Source organism: Streptopelia decaocto, assembly GCF_964273445.1.
Source record: "Streptopelia decaocto genome assembly, chromosome: 2".
NCBI classification, from domain to species: Eukaryota; Metazoa; Chordata; class Aves; order Columbiformes; family Columbidae; genus Streptopelia; species Streptopelia decaocto.
Window position 1 is genome coordinate 78070684 of NC_138655.1, and position 24442 is coordinate 78095125.

General features: G+C 39.6%; 1 protein-coding gene across 8 annotated transcripts in view; it reads left to right on the plus strand.

Moving 5' to 3' along the window:
• The window catches only part of TRIO (trio Rho guanine nucleotide exchange factor), a 256340-nt gene that overhangs the window by 114584 nt on the left and 117314 nt on the right, over nt 1-24442 (plus strand). For 7 of the 8 annotated variants that reach the window (XM_082046525.1, XM_082046524.1, XM_082046527.1 and 4 more), the window contains exons 11-15: nt 4344-4535; nt 15014-15183; nt 16103-16277; nt 22730-22925; nt 23523-23689. In XM_082046525.1, the coding sequence (XP_081902651.1) occupies nt 4344-4535; nt 15014-15183; nt 16103-16277; nt 22730-22925; nt 23523-23689 (900 nt within the window). The remainder of the gene's footprint in view (nt 1-4343; nt 4536-15013; nt 15184-16102; nt 16278-22729; nt 22926-23522; nt 23690-24442) is intronic. The other variant, XM_082046523.1, reaches the window with a different exon arrangement.

Here is a 24442-nt window from a genome sequence, read left to right on the forward strand (position 1 = left end):
GTTAAAACTTGAGTAACGTTCAGCTGATTTACTCCCTACCAACATTTCTGGTTGGTCCAGGTCTTTGTTGTGTTTTGGGGTTTTTTGTTGTTGTTACTTTTTGTTGTGTTTTGTTGTTTGGGTTTTTTTTTAATAGGACTCTAGGCATAATTAGGGGTTTTCAGTTTGCTCCACTCAGAACGTGAGAGGGAGCAATGTCAAGTCAACTGTCAGTGGCATGGCAATGTTTTATCCAATGCAGGGAGCCAACAGTAATGCTGAAATGCTCCTGATCAAAGGCTAGCTCCTGGTTTTGAGGGGAGCGGAAATCATTATTTCTTTTGTTTTTCCCTTTTGCTTCTTCCCTCATTCTTTTACTCTGAATGAGGTGCCAGTTCCTCAGCAGCGTTCAGAGAGATGTTAACATAAGCTGTGTGTCAAATAAAAAAGATGTTCTAGAGTCAATGGGCTGTGGGCTCACAAATTATTCACTTCAAAATTTGTGTGAAATGAAGGCATTTCTCTCTCTTTTTTTTTTTTTTTTTTTGCTACTAGATAATCAAAACTCAGCCAGCTAATAATCCTCCCTAAATTCCGATGTACTGACTTTTGTGCTACACATACAAAGTTTGACTTGCACCCACTGTTGTTAAATTGTGTTGCTCTTTTCATGTAAAGTCTGTCCAGTTCACTTTCTGCTTACTCTTTTTTTCTTTCTTTTTTCTTCCATCCCCATGATGATCTTTCTATTCAAGAGACCGTTTAGTCAAAATGTCAAGACTCCAAATTTTTACATAACTGATTCTCTTTTGGGCACAGATTTTCAGCTTAGAAGCACTGGATGTAGATTGATAGTGCACTTCCCCATGCAATTTTGTATTAAATTCTAAGTTAACTTCTGTTTCAACTGTGATCATTGTTGGCTTTTTGACAGTAGTCTATGCTCAAAAAAAAACATGAAAGGTGTATGGCAAAAAGTAAGTATTGGGATCTTTTGCCACACGTCGGTTCTTTTGTCCATGTGCAGATTGCATCTGGTAAAGAACTCAAGTCTTCTTGGTGCAAGACATGCACAAGAAAGATGCTTCCAAACCTCGTTTGAATACACCTATCATTTCCCTAACACCACCACTTCTCACCTCCTTTAAGGTTTAAAAAAAAACGTTACAGATTTGAGCTGATTCTATACCCATGAATGGCTATAATGCGTCAAACTAAAGGTCTGTCTTACAGTGTCCTGTAGACACCACTAGATGCACAAAGAAAATGGACTGTATGCTTAAAATGTTACCTTTAGCCTCCCAGTTATCTGGTCCTATTTGATATCTGGAACTGAAGGATGCAGCAGAACCAGTGCTTAACAGTCACTGATGGACTTCTCTTAATTAGGCTAGATATTTTTTTAACACATTTATACTCTTGGAATGTATGCCAGATCCTGTGGCAATGAGTTATGCAATTTAATTGCCTCTTAGATTAAAAATACTTTTACTTTTTAGTTTTAAGTGTGTTGTCTGATGCTTAACCATGATAGCATCCACTATATTTAATGAATAATCTGTCTTAATTTTCTCTAATGATTTGTACACCTCTGTTAATCTACCTCCATCCGTGTGTCTCTCCCTTCCCCCTCTGTAGTGCAATAACCTCCAGTTTGTATAAAATTCAGTCCATACCTTCACTTCTGCTGTTGTATTTATTGTTGATAGTACTTATTTCTGAGCTAGTCTCTTAAACTTCACCTTTGACTTTTCTATGACGCATCAGTCACTTCACATAATTTCTAAAAATATGATGCTTGTTTTTTCTGAAGAATATGTAGAGAAAAATTCTCAACAGGAAGACTAGTAAAGTGATGAGATGTATGTTTTTGGGGAAGGTGGTGAACTCTCCATTATGAAGAGACTTCAGCAGTTTGTAGAATGCCTCTTAAAGACTCTACATGGAAGTCCTGATTGCATCTTGGGGCACAGAAGGATGGGCTAGAGGACTTCTTAAAGCTGATTTGTTTCCCATGGGGTTTGGGGAGGGTGTGCTAGTGGAGAAATTCTGAGCAAGGGTTAATCCCTTTCAAAACTATGTTGAATTTATCCCCATGAAGGCTTCTTTGTCAATTTAGGAAACTGGGATAAGCAGCTTCAAGGGAAAACTACTGCTCTTTCTACCTAACCTTCTGTTTTGTAACTGACATCTTGGGACCAACGTTTTCTAAATCTTCACATTACTGCCTGTTTCCATCCAAGCATTGTTTAGAAGTAATCAGAGAGCTGGGAAAGGCAGTAGTTAGTACAGCATGCCTAGTTGCTGCGATTTCTATTCCAAAGGGCAGTTATTATCTACCAAGATAAATATTTATATTGTATTTCAGATCTACATGGAAGAGAAATATCAGTGATAAGGCATGTGTCTGCTATTAAGGTTTGAGAATTGCAACCCCTTTTGAAGTAGCATCTAAGCATCATTTCTAAGTCCAGGCAGTTTACCGTGCAGCTTACAGAAAGAAGTCTGATAAGCCTGGGCGTGTGTTACACGGAAGATACTCCTGAAATTCATAAACAATGCTTTACATGTGAGAGAAAGTTTTCATTAAAATAGGAAACTTCTGTTTCAGCCATCTGCAGCTGGGTGTGCCTCTCTGTGTTGATGAAGTAGTTGTTGTTCGAGGAGCGCCTTAAGGCTCTTTGGCCTTGCCCCTTGAACACATGTGAGCTGTGACTGTGGAAGTCAAAACACCAAAGCACAGACCAGAGTGTGTTCCAGGCCAATGTGTCCTGAGCCAGTGATCTAGAGCATTGATTAGTGAACTCCCTGCTGAAAAGGGTGGGTTTGTGTTAGTATGTGCAGGCTTTCCCAGGGAAACCGGGGAGGAGTTCCCTACATCTCCGTGCAATTAGAAAGCTAAAGGTTAAGGAAAGGCTAAGATGCACATTGTCAAAATCAAGGAGCAGCGTGGATTGAATTCCTTACATAAATAGACTGTAATAAATGAAGGGGGAACTTCCCCCAGTTATGTGGAAGCTGCACTGAGTCATGTAATCTGTCCTGGGTTTGCCTGGTAATTTGCCTGAGACCCTGGCAGAGAGCTCTTGTTTCCTGCCCCTTAGCTGAGTTGTAGGGCCAGGCTTGGATTTAACTTTTGTGGGTATTCAAATGTTAATTAGAGGTGTGATACTGTACTTATGACAAAGTAAAGTACATTTGCATAGGCTTAGTTTAACTTGGCAAGCAGTGTTTTTACCTAATGTATTTGAGTTGAGGAAAAGATGGAAGGGCAGAAGGGAAAAGAGAAAAGTGTAGTTTATAATGTGAGGATTTATTTTAATAGTCTGTGGTGCAAACTTATCAGGAGACCTGATGTGCTGAAGTAACCAAAGCTTCTTTAGTGTATACTTGACTGCAGTCTATTTTCCCTAGAGGTTAATGTTCTATGCTTTCTTGAGGAGTCTGTTTTGGGAACCATTCTAAGTCATGAAAACCCAAGGTTAGGCTCAAAAGAGCACCCAAATTATAGCAAATGTTTGGAAACAGTCCTATTTTGAATTAATGAGAAAGATAGATATAAAGGCTGGCAGTTCTAAGTTTTAAGAGTTTTTAAACATCTCTTTCTTCTCTGGGCCATAGCACTCTCAGCACATCAGGTACCAGACTTCTCCCATTCTGTTTTCTTCCTTGACCCAAGCCTCCTATAAGACGGCTGATCTGCATTTATTAATCCTATGACGTCTTGGGACAATATTCCACTCTAACACTCACCTGTAGCTGATTTATAGATGTTCCTCTGCTTCTGCTTTTTCACAAACGGTGATCCACTTGACATGTGAATTTTTAGGTACCTCACTTCTGTAAGGATGGAAAGAAATTTTACCTTTTTGTGCCTGGTTACTTTCCACCTTCCTGCTGGGTGTGTGGATTTGGTATTGTCTCTACCAGCAGCTAGAACTTTCTCACTTCTAGTAATACACATTTGAAAAGTATTCTGGCTGTGACTCTAGTGATTTTTCAAGTGTTGAAATAGGCCAGTTTGCAAGTAATCAGACACTTAGGCTGATCTTTATGCTAGTTGTAAATATAAAATACTAATTCCAAAAAAGAATAAATAGGCTCCCCAGCTCTAGATCGAGGAGACATATTAATAGACATAAATAAGGAGCTAAGGAATCAATTTATTCACAGTTAAATGAAAAAGTATCTAGAAATATTAAAAAAATGGCAAGATTATGTTCTACTACCTTAAAAAAGGAGGAAAGAAAAATACATTCCAAGGGCCTTCTTGTGCTTTTGTTTTCATTAGTGGAGTGTCTTTAAAGTATACTGACTGCATTTTCTTCTATTTAATCCTGTGAAACTAACTTATTTCTCTACAGAACACATATACCAACGCAGATAAACTCCTAGAAGCAGCCGAACAGCTTGCTCAGACTGGGGAGTGTGACCCAGAGGAAATTTATCAAGCTGCCCATCAGCTCGAAGACCGGATACAGGATTTTGTGAGGCGTGTGGAGCAACGCAAGATCCTGCTGGACATGTCTGTGTCCTTTCACACTCATGTTAAAGAGGTAAAACTGCTGCTAAGTTGTTGGTCCTAACTTTAAGCCTTAAAACCAGTATTGTCCAATGTTACTTTCATCATTAGAACCTTGCCATAGCAAGTCATGAAACACCTATTGTAGGATGAGTTTTGGTTTGTAATTCACTGCGGATTGAGGGCTAGGGTAGGGTAGTTGTCTCTGTTATGGATTTTTACTTTTTCTATTTATTTTTGCTTTTCACACGAAGCTTCTGCCTCCTTTATTGTGCAAGTACACACGCTTGTTTGGCCACAGGGAAGGGCCAGATCAGGGAACTGATACAGCTAAAAGACAGTGTTGCAGGGGAATCAGTACTGTGCACTTCTGTCTTTTGTGAGGGTGTTTTTTTCTTTGTTTGGGTTTTGTTGTTGTTGTTGTTTTTGTTTGGTTTTGGTTTTTAGTGTTTTTGGATGGTTGGTGTTTTTGTGCTTTTGTTTTTTGGGGGGGTTGTTTGTGGCTTGTTTGTTTATTTTCCATGTTTGTTGTTTTTTGTTCGTGTTGCTTTTTGTTTGTTTCTTGCTGCTTTTTCTTTTGGTTTGTTTGGTTTTGTTTTGCTTGGTCCAACCAGCTCTCCAGCGCAGTTAACTGAGTTGTCACACACATGGTTAGACTGACACTGTTTAGGAGACTGAAACGCGTGGCAGAAGCACAAGATTACCTAATGCAACCCTGCTGCCCAGGGAGGCTTTGTTTCCTTTTGCTGTTTTACACACTGCATTTTGATCTTGTATATAGGTAGTTCTTCATAACCCAAAGAGCTTATCTGATAATGACAATGGTTTGCCTCATGTTTGCAGTTTTTAGTCTTCTTCAAAGGTTGAACTGATACACCAGGAAAAATAAAATTCAACCAAATGTAGTTTTAAGCCAGATGAGTTTTCTGTTCTGATTCAGAACACAGATCATACAAATTTGTAAGTTCATAGGAGAGGGGAGGAACAGGCTAGAGCATTAGTAAGGACTACAGTAAGCAGTTTTGGTTAAAGGTAGTGGCAAATTTTAAAAACTGTAGGTTACTTGTTTTCTGTTCAGAGCTTGTGTTAAATCTTCTCGCTGCTCCAACTAGGTGAAAATATGAAAGGCTTCTGGATCACAGCATGTTAGAGTATGTCTTCCTTCCCTTCACCCTACATCAAGAAATGGTCTGTTCAGTGGGGATGCATAGTATTCAAAGTAGCTTCTTCAGCAAAACCTTGTAGAGGGTAAGGGTGGGAGGTTTTTTCTATGTGAAACATCTGTGTTGCACTTGAAACAAACACACAAGGCGGTTGGGTTTTGAAGAAGGTCAGGAGTGGATTACTCTGTAGCTCTAGACATGAGTACATAGCTCCCTCATCAGTTTTCTGTTACATGCTTCCTTGCCGATATTCTCCCAGGACTCTCCTGTTTTAAACAAAACATAAATGCCGTATCGTAAGCTATTCTGAGGGGGCGACTTTTTTATTTTACTTTTCTGAAGCACGTAGTGCTGTTCCATTGCCTGTTGCAAAGCTCAGGAGCAGGCAGCTGCTGAGACATGTTCATTGTTTCTATAGATTTATTCATTACCTGTTTTTCTTAGCATCAAGAAGAGCAGCTGGAATGGTATTTAAAGGGATACAGTTTGTTGTAGTGATGAAAGATGGAGACTGTAAAAGGATTTGCAAGGAAAGGACTTTGAAGAATCCCAAAAACTGAAACGCAGACTGATCTGTGAGTCACTGTTGAATAATTCTGAGAGGCTGATCCAGATGTGCTGGAATGTCGGCACTGCTCCCCTAGATAATAATGTTTTATTAAAAAAAGAATAGTCTGTATCTTGATTTATATCTTTGGGAAAATAGATACTATTGTGAACTCTTAAGTGCACACAGCTGTTACTATGGCAGCCTCTTTGCAGCATAGACTTTGGGGGAATGGTACTGTGGCTGATGTACACAGGTTGTGGGGGTTTTTTTTGTCACGTGGCTGAACTTTATACCTAATAAAGCCCTGAAAATTAAAAAGACTACTTATATAAGTAAGACTATATTTTTATTTATTTGCATTCTACTTACAAATACAGATGAGAGAGTGAGGCAGGTGGTTCATATTTAATAGACCAGTCCTTTGGTTAAGGTGTAAAGAAATAGCAAAGTCAAAGCTGTCTTGTGCTTTGTGTTTTCTGGTCTGTTTTCAAGAGCACATTGTTTGTTACCAAACATGCATGAAGAGTGCTGAGAAGGCATCACAAAGCAGATAGACGATAAAAATGCCCTGAACCTGAAAACCATCCATGCTTTGCTGGCAGGACAATTGCATTTCTCCTGCAGGATGTGGGAAGTTGCTGAATGAATTAGTGCATAGTTTTCCACTATATGATGGAGTGAAGAAATTAATGTGCAGACTTAGCTAGTGAAGAGAGGAGTTCAAGTGGTAGCATAGTAGTTGAACCGGAAGGAGATACTTCAGTTGTTTAAAAAAGAGAAAAACAATACAAAACAAAACCCCCAAACCAACCAATGAAACAAACCCACAAACAAAAATAAACAAACCCCAAATCAAACAAAACAAACAAAAAAAGCCCACCAACGCATTTTGCCTTTCAAGTATTCAAGGTGAATTTTGTTTCTTCTATCTTTTTTTTGTTTGTTTTTCTGGTCTAAAAAACAGGCATAACGTACAAAACCCCTGTTTGTGTGTTACAGTTTGGAGGGTGCCACAGAGCTGAGAAAAGCTGGTAATCTCGAGTTGTTGGCTGTTTTGAGACTTCGAAATCTGGCTCCAATATCCACTCAATAACTTGTTTTTTTTTTTTAAGTAGAATGTTTTGTTGTGTTTTATTCTTTTTCCCAGAAATACTTCATGTTGAATGAATGTTCCATTCCAATACTACTTTTCCTCTATAGCTTTACATAACTGTCATGGTTTAACCCCAACCGGCAACTAAGCAGCATGCAGCCACTCACTCAGCCCCCTCGGGTGGGATGGGGGAGAGAATCAGAAGAGTGAAAATAAGAAAACTCCTGGGTTGAGATAAAGACAGTTTAATAAGTAAAGCAAAAGCTGCACACGCACGCAAAGAAAATGAGGAATTCATTCACCACTTCCCATTGGCAGGCAGGTGTTCAGCCATCTCCAGGAAAGCCAGGCTCTATCACGTGTAACAGTTACTTGGGAAGACAAGCACCATCACTCTGAACATTTTCCCCCTTCCTCCTTCTTTCCCCAGCTTTATATGCTGAGCATGATGTCATGTGGTGTGGAATATCCCTTTGATCAGTTGAGGTCAGCTGTCCCAGCTGTGTGTCCCCTCCCAAACTTTAGTGCACTCCCAGACTCCTCAATGGTGGGGTGGTGTGAGAAGCAGAAAACTCCTTGACTGCTTGCCAACAACTCGAACATCAGTGTGCTATCACCTTTATTCTCATACTAAATCCAAAACACAGCACTATACCAGCTACTAGGAAGAAAATTAACTCAATCCCAGCCAAAACTGGGATAATAACCTTTATACTTGGCACAGAATTTGCCTGTGACTTTACCCAACTTCCCTGGGAAGCATCAGCCCCGCAGTGCCTGCGCAGTACTGTTACTTTGTTGGTGCTTGGTAAATCAGCACAGTTCCTGCTTTCAGAAGCGGTGTGTGCTTGCCACAAAAGCAATAATTCAGCTTGGCACGTCCTGGAAGCAACAGACTTCTGCTATACCTGTGCATAGAGCAGCTGTGTACTGTATGTGCAGCAGCCTGTTACGATGCACGTTGGCTGTCTTTAACATTTCCAGAAGTTCTGTAGCCAGGTGGTTACAAGCTGGCAGAGCTTCCTGTGGCTTACAAACATCGGAAAACAATGTATAAGTTCTCAGGCTCCTCATAGACTAACCTCAGTAGACCACATTTCTCATTGGGGAAAAAGAGGATGTATTCAGAAAAGCCAGAAATGCAATGTTATGGAATGGTACACCATTACTCACTTTGCTTAATGGTGATCCAAGAAAATAAGTTGCTTTCTGTATATAAATTGTGATTCCATGTTGTTCTGTTATTACTAGTTTTAAATTTGTAAGGCTGTGAATATTGATTTTTAGCTCCCATGCAAACAGTGAGAAATTTCAGTCCTTAAGCCAAATTTTTCAGTAAGTGATATACTGAAGTTAAGCCGTGCGCTGGCGAGCTTTAAAAGTGTTTGGGACCATAAATATCCCTGCCAGAATCTTTGCATTGAAAGTACTGTATCCTGGCAGGTTCCCAGCCTGAAGATGGATAAAATGCAACTGAACATCTGAAACTGTTGACCATTGCAAGACAGTGAATCCTTATGGCTTCTATGTCTTTTGACATTTAATAAATATGAGGAGGGACAAGGTGAGAAAAAAATTGCACAGATATGTTTCCTAAATAAATGCTTATTATAAAAGATTGTGTGCAGAACATAGGAGCAAGAGTCATGATAGTCTTTGCTGTAGAATCTGTCACCAAGTAGAGATGAACAGGATTTCGATGTGAATTCAAACTCTTCCATACACATAGCCACAGACACACATGCGTACACACACGCTCTCTCTGAAATGGCTCCCTCAGCATCTATGAGTGGGAAGACTGAAATCCTGGCCAAACCAGGTGTTTGTAGTAGTGCCAAAGTAGAGCAACAGATATTTTCCTTACTAGAGTCAAGTGTGGGAATACAGACAAGGCTGTCTGTACGTGGAAGAGAATGATCTCTTAAGAGCCTGTTGGCTTTTTGCATATAACCTTTTGTGTGTATTCTGACAAGTCAATTATACAATAGCTCAGAGTGCTTTGTATGTATACACAATATGCTTAATAGTGTTTCTAGAAGATGTCTTTTTTTTTTTCTCTTACTCAGACTAAACTTTGCACCAGAATAGACTGAGATTGAAACAAAGAAAAGGGAAGTAGAATTGGCTAACATTTCCAATACAAAACCTTGCTATTCCTGACCAAAAGTAATGAAACAGTAGTCTGTGCAAGCTGTTGAAGGAAGGTGGCATCCTTTTGAGCATGCCAGTGCATGGGAAGGTTGAGGAGGTTTTGCTCTGGCCATAATGCTGCCGATTCATTCACACCTAGCTATGAATGTTGGAAAACCTTGCTGATAATGGTCTTGCTTTGTCTCACAACTCACTGACAGAAATATGTCCTCCTTTGCATTATCTGGTATGGAAATGGTGGCTGGCTGTGCAGCCTTTCATTCATTTCATCCCAGGGTGGACCCTGAGGTAACAGACCTGTGCTTCTGGTCTCCTGTCACTCCTGAATGTTTGAGTCATCTGTGCTGATGGTCTACAGGTTGGATTTGGATGGCATAATAAGGCTGCTTTCTCTTCTGCATGCCGTTTCCTGGCAGCAGAGCAGCTTCTGGATGCCCCCATCTAAGTGTGAAGGCTCTGTCCCCTGGGCTTTTGTGCATCTCTAATATTTTTATTGTGTCATTATAGCACAACAATGCTTAATGTTATGGGTCTGGAAAAGTGTATGTGGTGCAGTCTCTGGTCAGTATTTTGATAGGACAGTCATCTTGAAGCTGAGAGTTGAGGAGGACAATTTTTAAAACTGAAATAAGAGAAACATTCAGTGGCAGCACACTGAAGTGTGTTGTGGCTTACTAGTTCGATAGGATTGGAATCCAGTTAGCGAGCACAGATCTTTCTCTCTTGAGTTTTTCAATACTGATAGCTACTTTGCTTGAAAAAAGGGGATCAGATTAAAGTCCATGCATTATTGAAATAGCACTAAGTGCTTGAGAGAGCTGAGGCAGAAATAGGCCTTTAAACTGTGTAAAGCTATGGTATAGACTTTTTTTCTTGTGCAGTTCAGAAATGGGACAAATCTTAGCAGCGTAACAGTAGTTGATATAATTTTAGAAAGATGTGACACACTTGTTTTTGCTTCGAGGATGAATTTATTCTAAATAAGAAATTGTTTCCATTCTAACTATAGAGTAGGTAGGGATATTTGAAGCTTTTTAAGATTATTATATCTAATTTTCAAAAAATAGGCATGTATTCGTTTTCTTAAATGTCTCTGAAAGACTTTGGAAGACAAACTCTGGGCCAGTTTAACATATTATTATTTTTTGTTTTAAAAAACATGCAGTATTTTGACCACTGTATGTCCTGAAAGCCAAAGCTTACGGACAAGACACAAACATATCAGCCCCTTTCTATGTCCAGATATACTTAATAGGGAATATTATTGCAACGTTTAGCCGTGTACAAATAATAGCTCCTACAACAACTGTGCCTGTGATAGTGCACATACTGCAACGCTGTGCTGGGGGGCAGGGGCAGAAAGAGGAATTGGCAGTTTTTACACGCAGAAACTGTGTGCCTTCCTTTGTCTTAGCCTGCTGAGAAGGCTGACTGCATATCTGAAAGCTGTTATTACAAAAATGAAAAATAAATTGTGAAAGTGCAATAGATATTTTACCCTGATAAAATAACTCCGTGTGCTTGGAAAGATATTTACTCAAAAATAATTTTCTCTGATTATATTCAGTAAAATACAGTAAGGTCTCATTTAACTGCAGTTTTTTCAGGAGATTGCAGGGATGGAACCTAAATGGGGAGAGAGAGGCCCATGATGGAAACACTGAAACTTCCAGGATGTTGCAGACAATTAAAATAATACCATCTCAGTGACTAATGGCATGCTCCCAAGAACTTAGGAAAGAGGTAGCACAGGATGCAGGCTCATTCAAACAGATGTTTCTTAGTCTGTGCTAAATTTAGATCAGGAAAAAAAAAACCTGCTGGGTGAAACATTTGCCTGTCAGGGATTCAGAATTTTATTTCCCTCCCCAATTTTAATTCTGATAAGATGTGAAGAGCAGATGAAAAGAGCAGAAGAGCCTCCTTCTGAGACTGGATTGAGTTATTTATACCATTTTCTCACTGTATGTTAGAGCTGTCTTGCTGCTGGATGAAGTTCTGAGGTCATAGGACTCGTTTTTCTTAGGGATCTTCATGCTGCTTCTTTTACAAAGAATAGAAAAGAACATGCCTGGAAGTTGCTGAAAAGTTCACACTGAGATAAAGTTCATAGTTTTTAGTGACAAGTTTGTTTGTGGTTGTTTGGTTTGTTGTGGGTTTTTTTTTTTTTTTTTTTTTTTTTTTTCCCACTGGATTTCTGTTGCCAAGCTCTCTTTTATGGAATAATGGGTTACCTCAGAAAATCATTGTACTACAAAATCTGTAGTTCTGCACTGCTGAACGTGTATGGGTAAGCTCCAGTCTCTGTTCACCCCCCACTGTAAACTGTTTGCTTTCTTTTGGCTTGCTGTGCAACCTTGTACTGTCTTCATCCTTAGTTTTGTTTCTGAAAACAAGGTAATTTACGTCATTTCCAGTATATCCACTGCTCATTCTGGTTTTAAAGCTGTATACAAGCCAGCTGGCTATTGCCACCCATTATGAATTAAGCTCCTCTCAGTAAATTGCGTGAATTTTTATCCAGCTTTAATAACCTGACAGTTTCCTTCATCTGTGGTGGCTTTATTCTAACTTTCGTGTATAAACATCAAGATTATTTTGAGAGGAAACTGTTTGTCAGAAACTTACTTAGTGGAGATGTGTAAAAAGCTTATTTGGGAATGTATTAGAGTAGCTTTTGCTATGAAGTGTCAGAGAGCTGTTTAGTCACTCGAGAAATGGCTTAAATTGTTCTACTTTCAACAGCATATGAATCACAGCTAGGCAAGTAATGCATACTAATTACTGTCCTTCCTTTTCTGCACATTTGTAAAATGTTTTTCCTTCCCAAGCAGTGAGCAATTCAGGTAATGAACTAGGCAAACACAGTGTATTTTTGAGCCCGCTGGTACTGTGGGGGCAAGAGTCAGTCATCCTACAGTCATCCCATGTTGACCAGGCATTAAAGCCAGTTGGCGTAACGCTGTTGTGCTGTTGCCCATGTCTTTCTGCTCTAGGCAGGTGATGTTGCTTTGAACTGGCTACACAGAAGGAAAAGTCTGTTTGTTCTGTGTTGGCTCTATCCCCAGCATCCAGGCTGAGCTTTAAGGGAAGTATTGATGTGCACTATACATCACCAGCCTAACACTTAAAGTTGTGTTGCTCCTGCCAGGTCCTCTCCACCTAGTTACAGAAGCAGCTGAAGTGTATGTGAAGAATAAGAAGTGGTGGAGGTGAGCTGTCCCTTTTACAGGTGTGACACAACCCAGCTGCAAAGGACACACCAGAAAAAATCCTAGTGCTCCTTAGACTTGCCTTCAGCCATGGTGCAGGTGCTTGTAAGGAAGCCAAGGGACAAACTTGATATAGTCCAAGACACTCAAATTGGCTTTGATTCTGGTTTGTCTGTAATAAACGCCTCTGAAAAGTGGGCCTTTTGTGGACAGTGCAATAAGCATGAGGTAGAGACCTTCCAGCTATCACCAAACACATGAGATCTACAGTTAACAACCAAGTGTTATTCTCAAATGAATATATTTGCACAATTGCAAGCTGCACTGGTGGTTGTGTGCACACACCAGCTCTCTGAGGTCTCTAACATGGTGTCCTATTATTACCGTTCAGACATAAGCCTCATAAGCTAAGAGGGGAATAAAAACATGTCCACAAGTTTTCAGTTTGTGTTGTCAGGCTTCATGGGCTTAAGTTTCATTTGTCTCGAAACAAAATTTGCCTTCCAAAGTACACATTTGGAAAAAAAAAAAAAAAAAAAAAGAAAAATTTGGATGCTGCGTTGGGTTATGCTGGAATGAATGTTGATGGATGCTTTTGACCCACTTGCTAAGTTCTATTGATTTGTGCTCCTTTTAATAAGAAAGACTGCTGTGGCTTGAGCTTGGGGTGTTTACAAGTATGGGGTTGCATTCAAATTTGTGACAGATTGTCTTTGAAGCATATGAGTAGTCAGAATAACACAGTGTGCATGGATAGGCAGTTCCATTTGGAGGGGGTAGTAGATTTGTAGAAGAGAGCGTGGCTAAATATCGCTAATTCTTCCTGGTTTGTGTAAATTTAGGCTGTGGCTTGATTAACTCAAAACCTACCCCAGGAGGCATGTAAAGCTCTAAGATGTAAAAACTAGAATTTGGTTTTAAAGTAAAGCTTCAAAGGAACCGATTAATCAAGATCTAGAATCCTTAATTGAATTTTCTGTTTTAATGTAGCTCCATTGGTAGTTAAGAAACCTTTATGATCAGAACACTACAGAAACAGCAGCAGGAAGTGGGTATTTCTGTTAAAAATGTTAAGCAAAGGAATAAAACATTTCTTTTTCTGTCTTTTGAAATTAAGCCAGTTTGATTGCTTACTGTCTTTATTTTAATTATGTTAACCTTTTAATTAGGTTCAAAGTTAATAAAGCCTATTTGTATCTCTAAAACATGTAAAGGAAAATATTAAAATGTAGTCAAAAGATCTTAATACTTTCAATCAGAACAGAGTTATTCTTTCAGGATTAAAAAACAAAACAAAAACAAAACCCACAAACCCAAGTCCAATCCATGTTCTTGGAACTGCAAAGTTTGGGATGTGATGGTAAAACAGAGAGGAGGGATCCGGGTTGAATACATCCTGTGAGGGCAGCTGTTCTGTTGTGCTGGTGGTGCTGCAGCAGATGCCGTGCTTTTTCTCTTCAAGCAGGGTTCTTACTAGTTGTACAATAGATGGTTGTTGGCTTGTTGATGCATAATTTTCACACAGAGCTTAGGATGCATCACTTGCCTTGTGAAATCATGGAAAAGAACACAGCAGAGTTCAAGTGACCAGCAGTGATACCTAGCTAGCATATACCTATGGATTTTTCCATACGCTGCAACATGTGGGCAGTTCTTAACAGGAATACATGCATGGGTTAAGCAGCGAGGAGGTGGGACATGACATTGAATTAACTGGTGGAATTACTTGTGATGATTTTTGTTGTAATAGTGCAAAATTGAGATCAAGGCGGTAAACACCATAGCCGTACAGATCATGATAAAAAAATAACTTCTCACATTTGACTTCTCTTCGTGTTTTGTTTCCTGAAATGTTCTGTTTTCCTTTTGTGAAGGCCACTGAAGAGTTTTGTTTTATCTGTGTGCGTGTGTCAGCCTGGCAGTGTAAATTTGATGGTGGCTACAATACATCTCCCTTCCTTCCTTCCTTCCTCCCTTCTCTCCGGGAGTGTTACCATAGCATTTTCCTCCCAGGGACTCTCTCGCAAAGCTGCAGATGGGGTTCTCGCTATGAACTCTGTGTTGCTCAGTCGGATACACTCTGTACCGTAGAAGGAAAATGGGAAAGAAACGGTGACTTAGCAACACGGATAAAGCTTTCCTGGTATTTCCAAGAAGAGAAAACCTTATTTGAAACAAAGGCTTGTTTTGATGAAATTGAGGATGGGATTTTTCTATGAAGAGAAACAAATCCTGTTTCTCCCCCTCACCTCAGTCTGTTTTCTCTTGTCCAAGGAGACTGATTTGAAATAGTGACTGCCTGATCCTGGGGCTTACATTTCTTTTTTCCCCCTTCTTCTCTAGCTGTGGACATGGCTTGAAGAGTTGCAGAAAGAACTGCTTGATGATGTCTATGCTGAGTCTGTGGAGGCTGTCCAAGACCTCATTAAACGTTTTGGTCAACAACAACAGACCACTCTGCAGGTTACAGTCAATGTCATAAAAGAAGGTGAAGATCTTATACAGCAACTAAGGTAAAACAAGTTTTTATTTAAATCTCTTCTGGTGTATGTCTGATATTCTGTGAAGCTCTTTCTGTTTTGAGGGTAGAGATGGTGACTACAAGATATGACCTATAAATAAACCTTGTAAATATTAGGACTACAGTGATGTTTCATGCTGTACTGATGGTCTCTAACCCTCTGTTTACAGGAAGCTCAGCTTGTAAACATTACTTCCACAAGAAGGAGATTTTGTTTACCTAAGCTACCTTTGTGATAGGAGCAGTCTATGTCTTTGTAGTCTGACATGCGGGGCTCCACAGCATTCTGAGTTCTGAGCAGCAGCCTTTTCGTAAAGAACCACTTGAAGTTGTTTTGCTGACTGATAAGTGATTTCATTGTAGTAAAGACCATTACTTTGCAGTCCATTTCATTCAGTAACAATCTAAATAAATTTGGACTCCAGCTGTACTTATACAAGTCCCCTTTGCTGCAGGAACTGATGTTATCATATCTGAATTTGCAGGTTTTATACTAAAGTAAAAGATTAAGTAATTTTTTCAATTATTATTATATATTTTTTTTTTCCAATTCTCAGGAAGGTTCAGTAAAGTAAATAGTTACCATATGCCACTTCCTTTTCACAACATAAGGGGTTGTCTCTGGTTTAAAATGTTATTCTTCCTGTAAACAGAATGTCTTTAAATGTTGAATTAGTCAAAAAATGAAAGTAATCTAATTTCCTAATGCTTTTTCAAGTACTAAAATACAATTTTGACTTTATTTAGCAAAGATGTACAGACTTAGCTTTCATGTAATATGATTTGCACTGACCTTGTCTGAAACAGTCTTGGATTTTGTGGTCATGTATAGCATCCAAATTGCATGTTGTTTTTTTTTCAATAATACTCTTTTTCTTTTTTCCCTTCTTCCCCCTCCCTGTTTTGAAAAGGGATTCTGCCATTTCTAGTAACAAGACTCCCCATAACAGCTCGATCAACCACATAGAGACAGTGCTGCAGCAGCTGGATGAGGCCCAATCGCAGATGGAGGAGCTTTTTCAAGAACGCAAGATCAAACTTGAGCTGTTTCTGCAGCTCCGCATATTTGAAAGAGATGCAATAGATGTGAGTGTCTGATCTTGGAGTTGCACTGCTCTTACTTCTCCTTTTGTGTAGGAACGTTTATGCTGAGATGGTTGTATAGTTGCATTGGCATGTGGCTCAAATGACTGAATGACTTAGTTCTACTGAACTAAGGTTATTGTCTTGTACATGGAAGAGTCAGAGTGCAGAGCTGAGGTTTTTTTATATTAACTCCAGCTCTGATTGGCTCCCAGTGCCTCTTTAAGCAAGTGTCTTGGAAAACCATAATGTGCTAGTTGCTTCATTTGGTAAGTTTAGTTTTGAATATCAAGCTACCTTAATAAAACTAGTATGCTTACAGTTAATGGGAGTAAGACTTGCAAGATGGTTTACTACAAACCCTCTAAACTGTTGCTTTGTAGTAACATCCCTCTTCTCTTTTCCAATTCAGCAGTCTTTTCTCAGTTGACAACTAGAACTGGAATTTGGATTTCTGTTTTGATCTTTGGGGATGTTGTACGGGCTGTCTTTTTTTTTTTTTTTTTTTTTTTTTTTTAAATAAGATGCTTTTCCCCCTCTGAAAATAATGCAGAAGCAGTTGTAGTGCCACACACCTGCAAAACTTCAAGATGTTTTGAGACTATCCCAATCTTGGAGGAGGGGCTACAGCTTATCAGTTGGGAAGTTTCTGTTTGTGTGCAGGGACATGTGTACAAACAGACATGAAACTCCACATGGAGCTCAGCTTAATAGAATTGCGCTATAAAGCTTCAGCTAATTTTATCATATGACTTCTGTAAAACAACTAGCATTGTACACAGTGACTGAAACTGAGCTGGTGCCTCAGAAGGTTCAGGGTTATCCACTGCTAAATGATGCTGTTTGAGCATATAAACGGCTTGTCTTGAGACTCTGGGCCAGGAGTCACAGTAATAACTTTACCCATTTGCTTGTACAGAGTAAAAACTGCAACTGTTGGTTAGGTATGAATGGTGTAAAGGCAAAGAGGCAGTCAGCAAAAGTGATAGCTGCTTTTTTTTTTTTTTTTTTGTCTCCTTAAAAACAGAATTAGATTTCACTGCTGAAGTCTCATTTAGCTAAGCATATTGTTAGGAGCAGTGCAGGAATAGGCAGACGCAGTTCCTTGATCTGTGCCCAAAGAGGAAGTGAGAGTGTGCTTTCTGTAGTAATAACAATTCTGGTGTAAAGGAAGACTAAAAAGGTCCTCTATTTTGCAGTTCACACTGAGGAGGTGAAACTAGTCTGCAGAGAGTTTGCTACTTTGATTATGTGAGAGTAGCCTTCTTGAATGTGCAAGGCAAGACTGGGCAGAATTGTGATAGTTACAGTTAGTTGGATTACTGGTATATGTGAATGAACATAGAAAGTATCCCCTTTTATGGAACCGTCAGCAATTTTGCGATGTCTGCAGAAGTGATCTGCAGTGCTCAATGGGGTGTATCTGATGTTCTCAGAACACTTTTGTTGGGGAAATGGCAACCTTGGGGGGCATTGGAAGAATTAGGTTAAAGTTTTGAGTGAAGTTCATTATTACGGTAGTCTCTCTATGCTGTAGGTTACCTAAACCAGTATTCTGCAATAGCAGGAGGCTGTTTGCAGGAGCCCTGCTTTGCCGATATGTTCTAGGCCTTCAGTACAGGGTGGCATCTGTATAGATAGTAGTACTTCTCTGCATGTTGTTTGGTAATGGTCATAGGATTTTGGAGTCGAAAGCTGCATGTCTGAACTTGACAGGTCTTATTTTTTTCTGAAGCTGACACTTGGCATGCTTTACATTTGGTACACAAAACATAAAGCAAAGTACCAAATACCTTGTTGAAAGAGTTGGTGCATTTTGTTTGTATGGTTTGGAAACAAAAATCATGCTTATTTAAGGTTGCCAAGGAGCCAGGGAACAAACTGACTCTGGCTGCAGAGAGTTCTTAGCAAAATGTTGAGTGCTTTGCTGTCTCTGTACTGTGTCCTCTTCTCTGCTTCCTCAGCAAAGCATGCTTCTCTTTTCCCTCTCCCTGAAGGCAGATGTCTGTTCGGAAACTTCCAGGAAGAAAATGCAGGGACTAGTTCCAGGTCAGTTTTTTGAAAGCAGAAGCTCAGCTGAAATAATGTGATAGTGAGGAGGAGCCAAATGCCAACTAGGAACTTGGAGACATTGTTTTGACCTCCTCCTTTGTCTCAGATTTTGTGTGACTGGCCCAGTCAATTAAGACTTGGCTGTAGGGGCAGTTCATTCAGGGGAGCATCCTGTGAGGACAGTTTTTCTGGAAGGCATGTGGTGTTTTTAAAAGGTTGTCTTACTGCTTGCAAAATAACACAGGCTAAAATGGGACAAAGGGTTCCCCTGGTACTGCAGGATCATATTGTGCAGCTGTGCTTCTGGGGACAGTGGTGAGATTTGCTGGCAGGGTTAGTCCTCTTGTTCTTGTCCTTACTCTTCCCTTATTATTCACTGAAAAAAATATTCTGTTTCTTTTAGTTGCTGTCTTTTTATCCTGCAAGTTTTCAGGCTTTCCTGCTCTTCTGAAATTACTGTAACCCCAGTACTGTCTCTGTTTTGCCCCTTGTTCTTGGCATATGAACTTGACCTTCTTTATTCTCAGTAGGCTTTTAAGTGCCATTGATCATGAGCTAACATGTGAAGGACTTTTGTGAATGCCTGTATTAACTAAAGGCGAGAGGAGCAAAATGTACATAAAGAGTCCCTTGCTACGGTGTTTAGTTGCATAAGGAAGATGTGTGTGGATCTAGCCAGTGGGTAGGTGACACTGGTGGCAATGTATGCAGCCTGAAATGCGTGTGTCTCATCTGCGTCTGTGCATTTTTTGCTCGTCTGTAACTTAAATGCCTCAAGCCCTATGTCAGGGCTCCACACAAAGCATACCACACACTTCTCAACTCACAGCTTTATCTCTACTCTATTTTTGGCCTGCACTTACAAGATGCCTGTTAAGTCATACAGCTGAAAAAGCAAGGATGCAAAGTGCTGGATCACAGAGATCTAGCGCTTCTCCCTTTCCCAATTTACATTTTCCTTTCTCCCCAGCACATAGTATTTTCCAGGTTCTGATTAGCACTTAGTACAAGGAATGGTAGTTACATCCTTCTGAGAAGAGACTCGCGGTTCTTTATTTCTTTCCCACTCCGTGTGAAAGTCGGCATCCCTTCTGTGTTACACACTGCCTTATGTCCTGTCAGTGTTACCTTTACATTTTTTAATAACTAGCAGTGTCAGGCAGCTCAGACTCTGCACTAGGAACTTCTATGCTATGGTAAGTAGTTACCCTGTATTTGATCTGGGTTGTCCATTTCCTGAGAGTGGTGTTAATTTGTGATTCAGTGGCTTTAGATGTTTATTAGCTGCTCATCTTTGTTCTGTTTGTTTAGTGCTAGTTGTCTTGACAAAACTTTAAAAACAAAATAGGAGCCCATTGGTCTAAAAGTGTTGTTTGTAAAGCAGAACTTCAGGGGAAGCTCTGAAGAATGTGGGCAAAGAGTGCTTAATGCATGTTATTTTTGTTTTAACTCTGCCCTCAATGCATTTGAGATTTGCACAGGGGGTGCAATGGCTGAAATAGATTATTTTGAACCACACAGGTACTGCTGAAAAAGTATAAGGATTACTGCCCTTGCTAGAAACCCTGGCTGTGATGTGCACTGACTTATTTTTTTGAATGAATGGGGGACCATGCTGGCATTTTTTATTTAGTTGGATTGTGGGCTTTCTGGTCTTTTGAAGGGGACAGGGAATGTCTTGCTCTTACACAGTGTTTCAGAGTGCTTTAAACAATGTGTGGACCATGATCTTAACCTCAAGGACGCATGAAATACCATGGGAAGAAGTTAGAATTCTTACTGTTGTTCATTGTTGTTCCTTGGAGGCAGTATCACTGACACCTCTTAGCTGAGGTGACACATGGTGTGGACTTCTTCAGACTACTTGTCATTCATATCAGATACAGTGAATCACAAGATAGTCTGGGAGGAGATTGTGACTATAATCTACTTAAACCATTCCATTATGATAAAAATACGGACATTTAGCTCCCATTGTGAGCTAATGGTGTTGATTACTTTATTTACACCCAATTTGATAGTAAAAGAGGTAAGGTTCTGGCATCTGTTCTGAAGGTAGATAGACTGGCTTTGTTTTTATAACAAATGTACCTTGTTAAAACTTAATCCACGTTTTAATGGTGTTTAGAAAGAGAGTGAAAGATAATGTTTTGATGGTGGAGTTTCACAACCTTCTTTAAAGCTTAGGTTTTTCAGTTTGACCAAGTCTAACTACAGTTACTTCTTGAGGATAACTTATGGATGTTGTTAACTGAACTGGATGAAAAATCTGGAAAATCTGATTTGTGAGAACTGCCATAGTGCAGTGAGTGGTTTGAAGAAACAAATGTTAGGTGACCTCCACTGCTTTTGGCAGGGAATAACACTAAGTTTTGAAGATGAGCTGGAAAGAGCAGGTCTGACGTGTTTGAGAGAGCAAAGGGATTAGCTTGGAAGTAAGCGGTTTCTCAGGCTGGACTGTCAGGAAGACTTAAAGTTTCTGAAATATTTCAGGTCAGTTAAAAGGAGATGAAGAGTAGAGAGGTGATGAGGCATGTTGAGCATGGACCAAGTAAAAGGGAGGTAAAGGGAAGTTATGATTTTGTGGGAGGAGAAGCCTGTGTGTGTGCGTGTGTGTGTGCGTGTGTGCGTGCGTGTGCGTGTGTGTGCGTGTGTGTTCAGAGAGGAAACCACTCATAATGCATGTGCATAATGCATAATGTGTAATGTTTAAAGCACATGAAAATGTGGTGAAAGAAGATTTAAGCAGTGTCTGGAGGCCATGTCCTGTATCTCTTCTTGTATCGCTTGACCATCAGCTTTTCTGTTTTCATTGTTACCTCTGAAACATGAGTGTCTGCCTGTTTTCGTTTGTGTAGAACTATTATAGCTGATCAGATTTAGGGATTGCAAATAGTTATCCTAATTGTTTGCTATCTCACATCATGGCATGATGCAAAACTTGAATGCTTAGTGAATCAAGTAAAATTTTTGCAGAACACCTTTAAAACAGGAAGTAAACTCACTAATGCTACAATTGTAAAAATAATTGCTTTATGTGTCTGTTCTTTGTGGTGCAATGTGAGCAGAATGGAAACAATCCTTCAAGAAAGATTATAGATAACTACAGAAACTTTATAGAGATTATTTAATTTTGCTTTCTCCTGAATTCTGGGTTTTTTTTCTACAAGGCTTGTTTTCCTGTTATTTATCTTGTAGTTGGATGTCTTGGTAACTTCACAGTTCTAATTAACTGCTTGGAAAGCATAGCAGCATATTCCTTTTGCTGAGAACAAATGACTTTGGTTAAATATTTATGCAGGCAGTTACTTTGTTGCTAATGCCTGCTTAGTCAGGTCCTCTTTTCCCTGTGTCTTGCTACATAAATAGAGGTTTCCCTGTCATTTAGCACCGTTCAGATCAGTTTGTCCTACTCCTGGAATAGTAGAGCTCTGGAGCTCTGTAATTTTGCTTTCCCTATGAACTACAGTAGTTTGTGGCAAAACTCTGCTAAAAAAAAAAAAAAAAAAAATACAGGCTTGAGGGATAAGTGTGTCAGACAGGCTTGTTGGAAATAAGTAGCTGATGCCATAAGAGCTAAACCCACTTTGATCAATGAGGATTGTAAGCATTATCCATTAGACTTAAAAACAGTTTTGTATCCTAATTAAAAGGAGTATTTTACATTTTAGCCAGGTTCTAGAATGTTATGTGAGAAATGTGTTTTTGTGGGCAGACAGGAGGAATTACTCTTGTAGTACACGTGTTAAAAAACTTCCTTAGCTACCCTTTTTCTGGACATCTTATGGCTCCAATAAAATCCAGAACTGAAGTGTAAACTGAAGTGCAGCTGAATAATTTCAGCAAGTAAATTTAACTATGATGTTACAGCAATACTGTAATAAAATAATACTTTTTGGTTTTGCTCCATTCACTAAGTACTCTGCCTTTTGTGATGTCTCAGATGTCTGGTCAAAGTTGAAGGTGCTCACAGAGGGGTAGAGCTGTTTTTTTTTGTGTGTGTGAAGGAGCTTGAGACGGGTGTAATTGAAAGCTTAGCTGTGTGAGTTATTACTTGGTGCACTCTGTAGAACTGAAAAGAAGTTTTAGATCAAAAGTGAAGTTAAAAACATTTTAATTTCACCTGTTGGACAAGTGATGGGTCGGTGAAGGATTACCTTAAACAAAGCAAGTGTGCCCACAGTGTTTCAAGCACTGGTTGAAGGAGAGCTGTTGCAGTTCTCAAAGAGATTCTTCTTTAAAACCCATGCTGAAAAAACCCACATCTACACCATGTTGAACCTGATCAGTGAAGTCAATGGACAATGAGCACCTTGAGTTTCTGACCTCCATTGTCAGTGCAACATTCAAAATAAACATCATCTAGTAAGTAAGTGAAGATTATTTTCTTCCTTTTTGCCCAGATAATTTCAGACCTCGAGTCTTGGAATGATGAGCTCTCTCAGCAGATGAATGACTTCGACACTGAAGATCTTACAATAGCAGAACAGAGGCTCCAGCATCATGCAGACAAAGCCCTGACCATGAATAACTTGACCTTTGATGTCATCCACCAAGGGCAAGATCTGCTGCAGTATGTCAATGAAGTGCAGGCATCTGGTAAGATGGCTCCTTTGTGCTATTCCAGGCAGTGGGTTTATAAGAATTATCCAGTTGTCTCTGCATGGGATGTGTTGAAATGACAGAGAGGCTGGTTAATGGTAAACTGAAGATGTGTAGACTTCTCTTTTTTCCTTTATACTCAAATCATTTGATAGCATTCATGAGAATATGCTGACATTATGGCAGGTAATTTTTATTTTAAAGTAGGCAACACCTGAAAATATTTAGGTTTTTAAGAGGGAGATTCCACTCAGGAAGTCAGTAAAACTTGAGTAAATAGCAGGAAGTTAATTTTATAGTTAATTGGAGCAATATACTCAAGCCAAAATTTTCAACTTTCCAAGCAATAAGTCTTCCTTTTTTGTTTCTTATGCCTTTCCACTTGATGTTTTTAACCATATGCAGTCAGACTGCTTTAAAACAACAACAACAACACAAACATTTTTTTAAGAAACTATGCCCGTTTAAGCAAATGCTCCAAGGATTAAGTTGCACATTGAGAAGAAACTGGAAAGGCAAAAGTAAACCAGTTGAAACCAGCTGTTTGTCTTTGGGAGACTTGTAAGTGATTTGTAAACGACTGTGTGATTGCAGGTGTTGAGTTGCTTTGTGACAGAGACGTAGACATGGCGACTCGTGTCCAGGACCTGCTGGAGTTCCTCCATGAGAAGCAGCAGGAGCTGGATGTGGCCGCGGAGCAGCATCGCAAGCACCTGGAGCAATGCGTGCAGCTGCGGCACCTGCAGGCCGAAGTCAAGCAGGTACGCAGGGGCCTCAGCCCCCCAGAGCTGTTCCACACCACTCAGAGAGGTCTGTTCCCCTGAGCAGAGGTGGGAAATTGCCTTCTGCTATATAAAGTCTTGCATTTGGAGGGACTTTAAATTGAACACCTAAGAAACTTCATCCTCTGTTAACATGAAGTATGTTTTTTAATTTGCATTAACAGTCTGTATTTCTGCATGGATCCAAGTAGTAAACCCACACTTTTATCATCTCTATGGTGATCAATAAAAATATTCAGTCCCTGCATGCTGGCCTAATGCTTGTTGGTATATTGTTTGAGACATCTACAAATAGTGATAATGTAATACCAGCATAGTTTGCATTCTGGGAGAAGAAAAATAAATTTTTGCTTTTCCTGGCAATAAAGTGGCAAGTTTTGAGGTCCTTATCTGATAAACACCTAAACCTTTGGGTGAATTTGAGATGCTGTGGGCAAAACCACTGAAGTAGGTACAAGTTTAAAAAACAAACGAACAAAACACTAGAGGGGTTAGAGTTTTTGATCTTGCTCACACTTGTCATCATCACAGAGGTCTACTACAGTCTGTTGTATGTCCAATAATGGTTCCTAGTGCAACTTGTCTTCTTTTTTTGTTTGTCATAAGGTCTTACAGGAATTAGTCTCCCTCATGAGGCTGTGAATGAGAACTCCTGAATTGCAAAGTAATATGAGTGGTCCCCTTAGCATAGGAAAGGTGAATAGAAGGTTCCCATCCCTTTGTTGTATATCA